We start from the raw sequence: 13218 nt of genomic DNA, 5'->3' as shown, positions 1-13218 counted from the left end.
AATAACATTTTAGATTTTATGGTTCTTCAAGGGCCGAGTGTTGAAAGGCTCCAGCTTGAGGCAGGGACTGGTGAGGGCATTCGGGCCCAATCTGTGCCCCAAATGTTTTGGGGCAAAAAGGAGTTTTTCCCTCCTATTGAAGTGGGGCTGGACCTGTGGTTTGCTTGCTGCACTCCCACTTCTTGAGTACTTCTGGATATCAGTCTGACAGGGAATTCACATATGGATAACTGCTCTAGAGGTGTCATAGCAATATTTTGCAGAGCAAAAAGCTTCATGTACTGCTGTGACATTCTCAGAATTAGTTTTGGTATGGCAAGGTTTGGTGTTCCAAAAATCCAAAACTCAGTGAGAGAGGAGAGGGGTTCAATGGTGCAGAATTGTTCCAGTGTGGAAGATGGTTCTTTAAGTTTTCATGTAATAAAAAGTATTATGTTGGTGATTATATGTTGCTTACGTTAACATACAGGATAGTTTCTTTGTGGCATGGGAGGCAATGTTAAGGTTAATAATTGCTCTAGAATGTCTAGGACTTGCTGATTCCGTAGATCCCTCCCAATTCCATTTATTCTATGATCCTAAAATCCTCAGACCTTGGTCTCCCATTATATCAGTTTTTATAATTTTGTAAGTTTATGTGTTGTCTAGCATTTTTTACATCATATGGCTTTAGTTTAAGGAACATTCTGTTGGAATTCCAACATTTTATTGTCTTTAGAGCTATTCTTCTTCCAAAAAAAGGTTTTACTATCTTCTGGGAGCAGCTGAAGCACTGATCCTTCTTGTTCCAAGGGGTCTGACCTGTGTCCTCGGCAAAATCTTCCTGCAGTGCATTCCAGCATCCCTGCCTGGCTGCTTGCTGCGTGTCCCTGCCCCTGTGACAGCGTGGCAGCAGGGAATGTGTCAGGACATCCGTTAATCACACTTATTGTGTGGCATATTAGCATGAGCTGTCACTGGGGACTGTGTTAATGCACCCGGCTGAGCCTGGGCAGGGACACAGCCCTTCTGTGGTCCCTGGTAAAGGAGCTGTAATTTCTGAGAGAGGAGCAAAATAAAGAGGCAATAATATCTTTAATTGCTGTGTTGAGGCTCGTGGAAGCCTGCTTGTCAGGACATGAAGAGCCACGTTCACTTTCAGAAGATGCTGAGGAGGGGTTTTGTTCCTTCCATTCTTTCTGCTTTTAAAAACTTCAGTGTTTTTGAAAGCAGCAGAAATAGGCTGAAAGAGATGTTGAGAAGTTACCTGGTCCCTTTGCCCAGAAATCACCTGCATCACTTCAGCTAAGATTTTTTTTTTGAGTCTAATTGTCATTGATTTTTAATATTGTATCAGTTTCCACTTTAAACTGGATTTTGGTGAAATTGTGAATTATAAGAGGGAGTAAATCACAGCGGTTTCTGTCTTATAAAGAATTTATATACTCTATAAACTTCCTGTAATGTTCAGCAAATCAGATATAGCACTGTTCCTGAAAGCTGTGTGTGCACAGAGCCAGCCAGCAATTCCCCCCCAGTGTCCTAAATTAATGGGTGGTCACGTGCCAGCAGGCTGTGGAGCAAGTGCTATTTCTTAGCTACCTTTTGTCCCCTCTAATTTATTGAGAGCGAGTTTGTCTTTTATATCAGGCCATCAAATACATGGAGCCTCAGCAGAAGGGTGCAGAGGGAGATGCTAAAGGCTTGTACCTTCCCAAACTCCTAGTGATGACAGCCAATTTAGATGCTTGTGATAATTTTCTCAGCAATCTCTTGTCTTGTGTATTTTGATCAGTGCTTGATGCAGTTAATGCCAGCTTGACATTTGAAATATCAGTTGGAATGAATGTTCCCTTGAAATGAATACCAACAATTCCTTCTCTCCGTTAGTTCTGGTGCAGCTTCTGACTCACAGATCCTCACCCTGCTGTAGTATTCATTCAGGTTTAGGAGGTGATTGGTACAACAAGGAAAGTTCTAGGTTTTATTGAAAATAAATATTTTAAGCAATTTTAAGCGCTAATGTGCAGTGATGGCAATAAAGGAGTCAGATCACTGGAATGCTCAATACTGGCCTGATTCTTATCTCTTGTTAGAAGTCAGAGACATTTAATTGATTGAAGTTGTCAGAACAACTCTGGTAGAGAAGAAACTTGCACTTGTTTGTGGTCAAACAAGAAAAATCTCATACCATCTCTATCTGTTTGTCAAATTGGCAAATCCATTTCATCAGAGCATACACTGCCTTCCTAAGACTGATGACACTGTTAAGTGCAGCTAAGAAATTAAGGTGGGCTGGCTTTTTATCATTGTATGCCAAAAATTTGTTTTGATTAATATGCAGCCATGGCCATATGAAAAGAGAATTAGTTTTTTGAAACTATTCTGGATGAACTTGGAACCAGAACTTGGCGGTTGGAATTGGATGATCTCTAGATTTCCAACTCAAGCCATTCTATGAGTGGCTGCAAATATGAATATCTGCCAAAAAAAAAAAAATTAAAGTCAGTATTATTTGTTAATCCTTTGTCTTCAGCATGTCACCACAGCTCAAAAAGAAGCTGTCAGTCCATACCCAATGTACTCTGAGGTGATTTTTTTTTTCTCTAAAGTTTTCAATAGACCATGAGTTTTCATTGATGGCACTTGACTGTTACTGTCATAACAGAAATTCAAACAGCAGATGCCTGAGGACTACTGTGCAGCTTTACAGCAACAAAAAAAAATATTGTTTGCACATTTAAAATATCATGAGAGTGACACCAGATTTATCAGTGAATTGATTAGAAGTGAGAGGCTGTGGCATAGTCTGGGGTTTGCCTGCTTTCCCCTTGGAGGAGAGCTGGTGTCACCATGCAGTGGAGCTTCTTTGGACACCAGAGTGTGCAGGACATTTATTCAGAGGTGTGCCTTCTGTGTGGAGTGTCTAAATCGAATCCACTGGGCCACAGCAGGCACAGATGAAGTCTGATTTGAGTGCTGAGTGGAAAAGAAAATCGATTGAATGGTTGACATTGATTCTTCAAAATCAACCAGTAAGGGTTGGCTTTTATCTTTGTTCTGGCACATGGGTTATGGATGCAGGTTCATGCTTGTTAGATAATCACCATGTTTTGTTTCAAACTCACAGCAGAAACTGTCTGTTCACAAATGAAAACCTTTCCAAAGAGGCTGGTGCAAATCTGGTTGGTGTTTAACCTGAGAAGAAGCAGATGCTATTTAATTTCCAATGGAGATTGGGCTGGGTGAGAGCACTATAGAGCTGTCATGTCATGTGGAACTTTGGTTGTCTGGTTTTGGTCCTGTGTAAATATAGCCCTTCAAACAGCTCATGTTCTGGCTTAAAACTATCATGAGTGTGGGGCTGCAGCTGATCTATGAGCTGTGTGTTAAATCATGAGGGTCTTGGCATGGCCAGGAGAGGGAAGGCTACTGTGCTCTGTTTCCAAAGCTCCCCTTGTGAGACAAGATGTTGAGGCTTAGCTGGCTAAAAATGCTCATAACAATCTGCAGCTGAAAGCCTGAGCTGTGGAACGGCTTGTATGGAAATAATATTTTTTCTGAATTGGCCATTATGAATTCTTGCATGTGGGATGTTTTGTTTTAGGGAACTAGCAGAGTGAGTAACACAAGTTTTCAAACAGCCCAGCCCTGTTCCCAGCCTTCCCTGGTATTTCTACAGTTGTAAGCCCTGAGTAGGCTTTGTGAGAGAAGTACAGTGTGGAAAAAACCTTTGCTGATAATTGGAACTTTAATTTTTGCAGCACAGGACATCGGGGTATTTTTCAGACTTTAATTTGTTGTACCAAGCCTGGTGTGTGTTAACCACACTTGGGCTCTACCTTCTACAAACACTGACTCTGGGATAAAGAGGCATCATCCATCCCATCATAAGAGATGAGATAATAAAAGTTAATATATGAGTTAATAGAAGAGGGAAAATTTACCTGTCTATAAGCTGAATAAATGACCATAACAGATAAGTCTGGAGATGGATGTTTTTTTTGAAGTAATTAGTAGTAAAATATTTAACTGTTCATATTTAAGCATATGTTGGTATATTGTGCTGACAACTTGAGCAGTGTGCAGCTGTCTGGATGCAGTGAGCTCCAGTGTTTGCCCTGCAACAGGCTCAGCCCACGTTACTGAAAAATAATTATTTCCATATGATCCTGTTTTTTCATAGACTCAGCACTTAAACAGGTGCTGTAGGGAAGGATTAATGACAACTAAATACTTGTGGAACAAAAACCAGCCCAGAGAGGGATGAGGGTTGTCTCAATCAGGGTGATCCATGTTTGAAAACAGGAGAGCGTGCTTTAGCCACAGTTTACATAAACTAAAGGTATCAAATTGCAAATATGTCATTTAAACTTGGAAAATAGGCTGTGTATTTAAAACATTGCATGAACTGCCTAAATATTGAGTTAATTTCGAGGTCATGTCTAATGCATATTCATTGCCAAGTAATTTGGGAAAAAAGGGATAACTAACTCAAGGAAATGTAAATGTAAGTTCAGGGCTTTATGCAGAATTCTGGATCTTAGTGAATGGCTTTTAAGGAAATGCATCTGAAATGTAATGCCATTAAGTGTTTGCCTTTGCCAGTGCTTGGGTTGTTTTAATTAAAAAGGTGAAAGCTCTGTGTAAACAAATACTTGTGTTTGAAATGGGTTTTATTATGACTTGGTTATATACATTTCATGGTCTGCTGATGCAACAAGTGCCTGCTTTTTAAAGACAGCATGCCACCAAAAAATGACTCAAATTGCTTTATTTGTCGGGTTTTGAGTGGCACAGCTCGAGGGGTGCCAAGCAAAGGGATGCACAGCTCCTGGGAAGTCTGAGCAAGCACCTCTTCCCCATCACCCACGGACAGGAACACGGGGGTGACTTGTGGAGCTCATGTCTTGGCTGCTCACAAGTGTGATAAATGTGTGTTTTATCAAGTGAGCTCTGGCTTGAAAGCCTTGATTTTTGTTCCTCATCAGAACAGAGTGTTGATGAGCTTCTCGACTGCAGCGTGGCATTTCTCTCCAAACAAAGCCATTTTTGCTATAACTGTGGAAACTGAACAATGTTTTGCCTGAAGCTGGTGCAAATCTGTCTTCCCATGATGGGCCAGCACCACACTTCTCTGTTTTCCCTTCATTTTTCAGTGTAGACAAGGCACAACTGTTTCTCTGACTTTTTCCTTCTAATTGAAAAATATCCTGATGGTTTCTGATAGTTGCCAACATGTGTTATTTTTAGCCTGAACTTTTGCAGTCACTCAGTTATCTATGAAGTATTGGTAATATAGAATTCATCCATCATGGCTGAAATAAATTCACTGTGTTCTTGTCCAGCCTGTGGTCTCCTTTGAAATCCAGAAATGGAGCTCCAGTAGGGATCAGGTTGCTGTTGAATGTGACTGTGTGCATTTTGGTGTGTTATCCTCTGTTTCCTGTAGTCTGGTAAGTTTGTATTTTACCTTCTGCAGTACGCTCTGCATTTCCATTTTTTTTGGAAGCATCCATCTCAACTTTGCTTGCTAAGTCATTCAGATACTGAGGAAATGGAAGAGTTGAGTGCTGCCTACTTACTTCTATAACAAAAACTGGGGGAGCAATAGGTTATGGATGTGAGCAGTGTCATTTTGACCACTGAGGTACACAATGAGTTATATGAAGTCTTAAAACAAAAAAAACTCCACAACCAAACAAACCCAACTCCATGCATCTGTAATAAGTCTCTCCAACTCTCACTTTCTTTATTTGCCCTTAGACTGACATTGTTGTCAAGCTCTAATGGAGGAGGGGAAATCTAACAGCTTTAAAATCACACACTGCTGTCTGCTGTGTGACCTTTTTCCAGTTGATGGTTCAATTTATTTAGGTGATAAAGAAAACACTGAGGCATGTGAAGTCTATCTTCTTGACAGATCTGAGCTTACTGAAACTTTTTTCTCATCCTTTTCTCCTTCCTCACATTCACAGTCAGCCTTTTGTTTTTATAAAGCGATCCATATATTTTTCTTTTAGATTTAAATGCTTTCTAATCTTTTCAAGGTTTACAGAACTGCACCTGACTGCTGAGGGTGTGGAGAGGCAGATGGACTGATGGTTGTGGTGATGTCCTGAGAGAGAGATGTTTGCTTTTTGTGCTGAGTGGTGCATGGTGTATGAAAAACGCTTGGTGTGTCAAATGTGAGGGCTTGGTCAGGTCTATGATGTTATTTTTCTAAATACCATTAAATGTGGTAAAAGGGGAACTATCCAGTATTGGTGAGCCACTGTAGCTGATTGACCTCATCTAGTGGGTGAGCATCCCTGCCCATGGCAAGAGGTTGGGAATAGATGATTTTTAAGGTTTCTTTCAACCCAAAACATGCCTTGACACAGATTTCTGGTAGAACTTAATAAGAATTTCTCCCAAAATTATGATTAAAACTTTGGAAATTGCTGCTAAACATGTTTGTTATTGTTTCATGTTTAACAGTGATTCATGTGAGACTCTGTTTCAATATTAAATTACATCTGCCAGTCAGTAAAAAATATTTATTGAAACAGACTTGTCTCAACTTCTGCTCTTACTAGAAGGACACTAAACTTTGCAGAGCTGTAAACCAGGCTGCTGGTGGTCTGCAGCTACTGGCTCGACTTGTGCCACCCCTAGGAGCAAGGAACTACAACTACCATGAAGTCAGGTTATTTCACATCTTTCCTCCTAAATTCCAAGAAATCTTGAGAGTTTAAGTAAGCTTTGTGTTGAAATGCCAGCATTTCCTAAGACATTGTGTGAGTGCTGGTATAAAACTCTCCAAATTATTTTGGAATAACCCTATTCTTTAACTACCTGTTTTTATCTCACTTTTCTGAAATATCTCCCTTGCCCCAAGAGCAAAATCTCCTGAGCAATGTCAGAGCTGCATATCATGGGTTTTCTCTATCAGTAATATGTAAAATGAAAGGTGTATTAGTAGGATTTTTATTGAGTATCCTGTTGGAATAAGTAGATTCTGTCATGCACCACTGACTCATTTCAATTGGAATACCACAGTTCAGTAAAAGAAAATAATTGAGTCATGGGTTTCTTACTTAAAGTGTGTCTGATATCATCTTTTGCAATAAAATTTTATGAGGGTGAAATGAATTTAGAGAGCTGATTTAATATGGACAGCTCTTTTCCTCTGTGTTGGGGTGGCTCTCTGAGCTTAAGAAGAAAATAGCAGTTTTGAAAATATTCCCAAAAGATAAGCATTATTGAATTAGAAATATCAATGTCTATAGTTAAATATTTTCTCCTGGGTTTTGCAATGCTGTCTATTGAACAGGCAGTCTGTTGGATAAGCACACCCTGGTTTGCTTCAGATAATTTTATCTGTGTTAGCTCAAACCACTAATTTAAATTTTTAAGTGAAGCTGGTGGGATATATATATATAAAGTGTGTGTGTGTGTGTGTTTGGTTCTGGGTTGGTTTTTTTTTTAACCTTTCCTAGCCCTGAATTAGGAAAACTTTCTCCATCCCGCTGTCTGGACAGATCAGTGCCACTCAGATCTTCCAGAGGAGGAAAGCTGATGAGCAGCTGAGAGCAGTGACCTCTCAGACTGCATTTTTCAGGAAGAATATTAACTAAGACCACCTGAGACTTTACAGAGGGGTCCATGGCCTCATGCAGTCCTATCTGAAACAGCAGGACATAACTGATAGAAAAATGCCAGCAAATGTCCCCAGCATTGCCGTGTACTTTTGTGCCAGTGAAATGGCATTTTTGCCAGTGTAATATTTTGAGAGAAGGCCCACATTACTAAAATAAGTGGTAATGGCAGAAGAACATTTTCTCCCTGATATCTGAAATCTTATCAGGAGTGTAAGACTTGGTTTGAAGAAAAAAAACAGAACAAAACAGGAAAAAAAAAAAAAAAACCTAAACCAAAACCCAAGACGAAACACACAACCTAAAATTTAATTTGTAGATTTCTTGTTAGATTTGCCTCTGGAGCCTCTTCTGGACAAGTGGCTGAGAATCTCTATACAGCCCTAAACTAGTAATTTCTAATATTAATGCTAATATCAAAGTGCAGTGCCCACAGCAGACTTCACAGGAACATCCCAGACCTGGGCTGGTTTGCTGTGACCCAGGAGCAGCTGTGGAGTGCCCGTGCCCCGAGTGAGAACCTGGTGTAAAAGCTACTCGTAGTTTACACTGGTGTGATACCAGACTAGCAGTGCCTTTCCCCAGGTGCCACAGCAGAGTTTCAGGGGTGTAAACACACCCCCACCCGTGTGTGGAATGTAGATGATGGTGGTGTTAGATCTCACTGCTGCCCTACATTTGCAGACCGTGTCCTGGGCTGGGTTAGCCAGACTATCATGGTTATATTATCTCATTATCTCAGGTTTTCTCCCTGCTGTCATTCTGCTGCAGAAGGTTCAGGTCCTGTTTGTGATCCTCTCTTTGGACTCAGGAGGAATTTGGGCAGAAAGGGGGTTGATCTGGAAGAGCAAGAAGGGCTGCAAAGGAGAGGAGCTCGTCTTGGAACCTACATAAAGATGTCAAACAATGCGAGGGATGTTGGAAGTAAAGCAGAGCCTGGCTTTGCATCACAGAAGCTACAAGAGTTTTGTGGAGTTGGTTTTAATCTTTTCATTTCCTTGCTCCTTGGTACTGTTTCTCTCCCTGGTCTTTCTGATCCCTCTGTTACAAAGCAGAGGCTATCTTGGCATCAGTGTGCATCTTCCAGTGACTTCTGGGAGCTTTGGGTTAAGGCTTTTATGAGGAATTTGGAGCTTAGCTGTGCATTAGCAGCACATTTTCCTGAATTGAGCTCACTCTACTTCATGTGAAACTAGGGTCAAGTTTGACAGGAAACTGCAGCCCTGGAAGCAGGATGGATGTAGGAATCCTTTCAACCCGAGTTGCTTGAGCACACCAGTGTGAACCAGAAAAGCTGCAGAAAAGCAGGAATTCTCTGCACTAGGTGGCAAGGAGGGGACCAGGACACAGCTGCAATTGTGGAGGACAAAAATGAAACTTCTCAGTTAAAAATTCTTCTTGGGTTCTCGCTTTTTTTTTTCCTCCTTTTTCCTAGGTTTGAATTTTTTAATTCTTCCCCCACTGCACTCATCTTTTTCATGCAGCTCCCAGAGCAGGTTCCTGCTCCATTCCTCCAGGGCAGAGGGGGAACTCCTGCAATTCCAAGCTGCAGAGGTGAACACTTGCTACGCTGCCCTGGAGACTCGAGCTGTTAGTGGCAATTAAAGACAGTGAGCACCTCCCCACTAGTGTAAATAATTGCAGAATAATCACTGCCCCTTCCCTCATCCCAGAGGAAGTAGAATTTCAGCAAAGTTGCATTGAGGTTTTTCTGATGCTTTGCTGCTCCTGTTGGTCTCTGGGAGTTCCTAAAACTACTCCAAGAACCTCTCCTCTTGTCTTCCTAGGGAAAAAAGCTTATATTTCCAGCAGCGTCCATCCTGTTTGACAGCAAGTTCAGCTCAGCCTGGGGACTTTGAGCTGCATTGTTCTTGTCCTCTTTGTTTAGAATTGCATTAATATTGTTTACTAGGGCTCATAAATGGTAACATTTCCTCCAGGAATCTGGGTGTTGTTGTTGATGTTAATGTTGTATCAGAAGACAGTGCTGTGTGCTTTCCACTTTTTAAAAATTATATGGGTATGAAAGAACAGCATATACTTTTTTTTTTTTTTTTTTAACAAAAGAAATATGGAAGTAGCTCCAGTATAAAATAGGGGTAATAATTCTTCTGCCCCTCAAGTGAGGGCTGTGGAGTTTCCTGAGAGGAGAAATGCAAGTTATCGTTGCTGGATTTCCTGTTCCTGTAGAGACACAGTGTTTGGCTGACATGCTGTGAAATGTGTACCAGTCATCAATGTGTTTTCAGCTTTGAGGGTCCTTCTGAAATTCCTTTTTTCATCTGTTCTGGGAAAAAAAACCAAACTACGGAGACCATTGACACCAGAAGGATCTGTCATGATAGTGTTCTCTCTGTTTTGTTTAGAGCTGTTGCAAAGAGGCTCCTGAAATATTAATGGCTTTCTGATTTGTGAGACATCACATTGCAGTGGTGCTGGCTCTGTATCCTCTCTGTGTTCCCAAAACACACGTGGTTTTAGAGGCCTTTTATATATTTTAATACTAAGTGGCTGGTTGAGTGGTCTGTGTTCTCCCAGAGGAGCCAAAACTCACTTCATGGATCAAGAAAATAAAGGGCTGCAAGGCAATTTACCATTCAGGCTATTGTGGAGGAGGGTGATTTAAAACGTTGTAGTGGCTTGGAAAAAAGGAAAACCCAAAGCAGTTATTGAAAGGCTTGAAATGACTGAGTTAATGTGACAACTCTCCTTCCCTCAGCTGGGTCTGTTGCAGAGGTGACTGTGCACAGTTAATGCTCAGTGGTACCTGTTTGCAGTACTTGCTTTGAAATTAAGAGTGAGACATCATTTATTTAATAGAGACCATTAAGAAACGACTTTCTGATGAAGCAAGTTAGGTGTTAAACACTTTTCAGGTGAACCATTTACTTATGTAATTATCTCTCATTAACATTACAATAAATGTTTCTCCAGGGAGTTTAGCCAACCATGAAATGCAATTAATTTTCAAATACTCTTCAGCAACAATTGAGACACTAGAGACCGAAATCCCTAGTCAGTGTGTATGTTTTTAAACTTCCCTGCTGAAGGGGGAAGCAGCTTCAGCTCAGCTGATTGTGGAGTTGTTAAACTCTCAGATTTTTAAGTGTTTCATTTGGGCCTGTTATAAGTGTGTTGTGCTGGGCTCGATACTCAGGTTGTGTAAGCCTGGTATCTCCCCTTATTTTCCAGAGCACTGAGGAGGTTGAGGATGGAGGAGTTAAAATGCTCTCAGTTTGTCTCTGGGATTCTGGTTTCTGTGTGATACCTGGGGCTCGTAGCCAGCCGTGTTGTTGTTTGTCCATGTGTAAAATGGGAGTAACACAAATCTCGTGTCTCTAAGGTGTGTGTGGAGGTGTGTAAGTGGAAACGACTGGTTGGTGACTGTATCCTCTGTGGACAGGATCGTCCTACTTAAGGTTACTTAATTCACTTTCTAACCAAAATGTTGTTACAGTCACTTTTGTTCCAAGTCTTCCTAGTATCTGATAAAATAATCTGTGGAATTCTGCCTTCTACAACTACTTGGTCCAACAGTTTAGAGAGCTTTTTGAGAATGGATTAATTTACCATAGCTTTTCGTTTCCAGATTAATTGTGGCTGAAGTAAGGATCTCCGCGTGAACAGAGCTGGATTTTCAAATGGGAAAAGGAGCAAAGTATTGTTGTTAGCCCTCACCTATGCCAAGCAGACCTGGTTCTGCAGCTGGCTCTGGTTTTTCTGCTGTTAAGCCTTGGCCCCCAGTGCAGATACTGTTCCAGCCACTCTGGATTGCAGGGGACAGATGGGCTTGGGTAGAGAAGGGCTTACAGCCGGCTGCAGAGGCTTCCAGCCCTGGGTGTTTACAGATCCCAGGCAGTGGAACCTGCAAATCTCACATATTTAGAGTTTGAAGAAGAGAAAGAGCTTTTATTCTTTCATGCTTGCAAAATCCAATGTAGGAAAGCTCTTGCCACTGATACTGTCTCTTCATAGCAAGCAAATAAAACCACTTGGGTTAAATCTGTGCATTTTCCTGAGGCTTTCTCCTCAGCTGAGGTAAAGAGGAAAGGAGGCTTTATTTACAGATGTTGCTTTCAGAATGAGCCTAGCACTGTGATACTATCTATAAATACATCTTTGGGCATCAGACATCTTTCCATTTATTTAGAAACAGGAGATAAAGACTGTCTGACATGGGAATGAATTCCTGCACTCCTTTTGTTGCCTTGGAGAACATACGCAATTTAAAATGAGTCCGAATCTCCTGTTATATCACCCTGTTGCTTCCAGCAGAATAGTTGTATTTTTTTTTGACCTACAAATCTTGGTCCTCGCTGTTTACACTGACCTCTAAACATAAGAGACCAGAATGCTCCAGGTTTTCTGCCTTGTTCCTGAATGTGCCTCTGAGACCGAACTTGGTGGGATTCGGGTCTGAGCTCCTGGAGCTGTTTGGATATTCCCTGTAAATACGGGGCAGCCCGTGGGTTACTGGTGTGGATTTTGTAAGCACCTACACACAGATCACAGTCAGATCATTATGTTGATCTAAACCATTTTGTAATCCTCTACAATCTGGGTTTAGAGACTGTTATTAGTGTCACAAATAAAAGCTTGTGACTTCTTTAGTTCTCGGGATAAAAGAAGCCATGTACTTTCAGGGAATTACATATTAAAATTAAAGCAGCATAAACATGTGGGAGTTTGAGGATAGTTACCCCACTTTGCAAGAGTGAGATCTGAATTCATATGACTGCAAGAGAGAAATTGGTTAATTTTTATTTCATAATTGAGCATGTACTGACAAAGCAGAGCTAAACCAGGAGGATAAGGCATAAAAGAGTCTTTTAAAAGTCTTTCTTTCTCAGTAACTTGAAGCTTTAAGTGTGGCTCAAATAAGTGTATTCTATTTGGGGTTTTTACTGTTTTGTTTGTTTGTTTGTTTTTTAACTGAACATGTAGGAACGAAACCTCTTTTTGCTCAGATAGGTCACAGATTTAGAAAGGGATAGAAAGGTACTTAAGAGTTCTATTTTCTCACAAATGTTTCCTAAGCTCATGAAAAGCCTCTTCAAAAACGCTCCCGACAGAAAGCGATTTCAGCTCTTGTAACATTGCTGCGTGTAATGGATATCTTGCCATTACAAACACCGGCAGCTCCCAGCCTCCACCCTGGGAAGGGGAGCAGGGAGGGCACCTCTGCGACGGGCACGGGGCTCTGCGGGTGGCTGGATCCCGGTGCTGACGTCCCTGTCCCCGCAGGTACCTGAAGGAGTTCCGCACGGAGCAGTGCCCGCTCTTCGTGCAGCACAAGTGCACTCAGCACCGACCCTACACCTGCTTCCACTGGCACTTTGTCAACCAGCGCCGGCGCAGGTCCATCCGCCGCCGCGACGGCACCTTCAACTACAGCCCTGACATCTACTGCACCAAGTATGACGAGACCACGGGAATCTGCCCCGAAGGAGATGAGTGAGTAAAGGCTGCACCCTGCTTTTCAGGCATTAGGCTTTTGGGATCAGGCCAGGTGATGATTCCAGCCGGTTCTTGCAGAGATGAGGCAAGTCAGCAGTAAAGCAGCTTTGTCACATACGTAACATGAGACCAGATGTAAAAT

The 13218-nt window shown here is 41.6% G+C and overlaps 1 protein-coding gene across 4 annotated transcripts in view; it reads left to right on the top strand.

Annotated features, from left to right (window-relative positions):
• UNK (unk zinc finger) overlaps nucleotides 1-13218 on the top strand; it is a 44585-nt gene that overhangs the window by 5271 nt on the left and 26096 nt on the right. For all 4 annotated transcript variants that reach the window (XM_021541669.2, XM_021541671.2, XM_077787349.1 and 1 more), the window contains exon 2: nucleotides 12864-13073. In XM_021541669.2, coding sequence (XP_021397344.1) covers nucleotides 12864-13073 — 210 coding nt within the window. The remainder of the gene's footprint in view (nucleotides 1-12863; nucleotides 13074-13218) is intronic.

Source organism: Lonchura striata, chromosome 19, assembly GCF_046129695.1.
Source record: "Lonchura striata isolate bLonStr1 chromosome 19, bLonStr1.mat, whole genome shotgun sequence".
NCBI lineage: Eukaryota > Metazoa > Chordata > Aves > Passeriformes > Estrildidae > Lonchura > Lonchura striata.
Note: the sequence above shows the minus strand (reverse complement) of the source record. Positions and strands in the feature narration are given on the sequence as shown.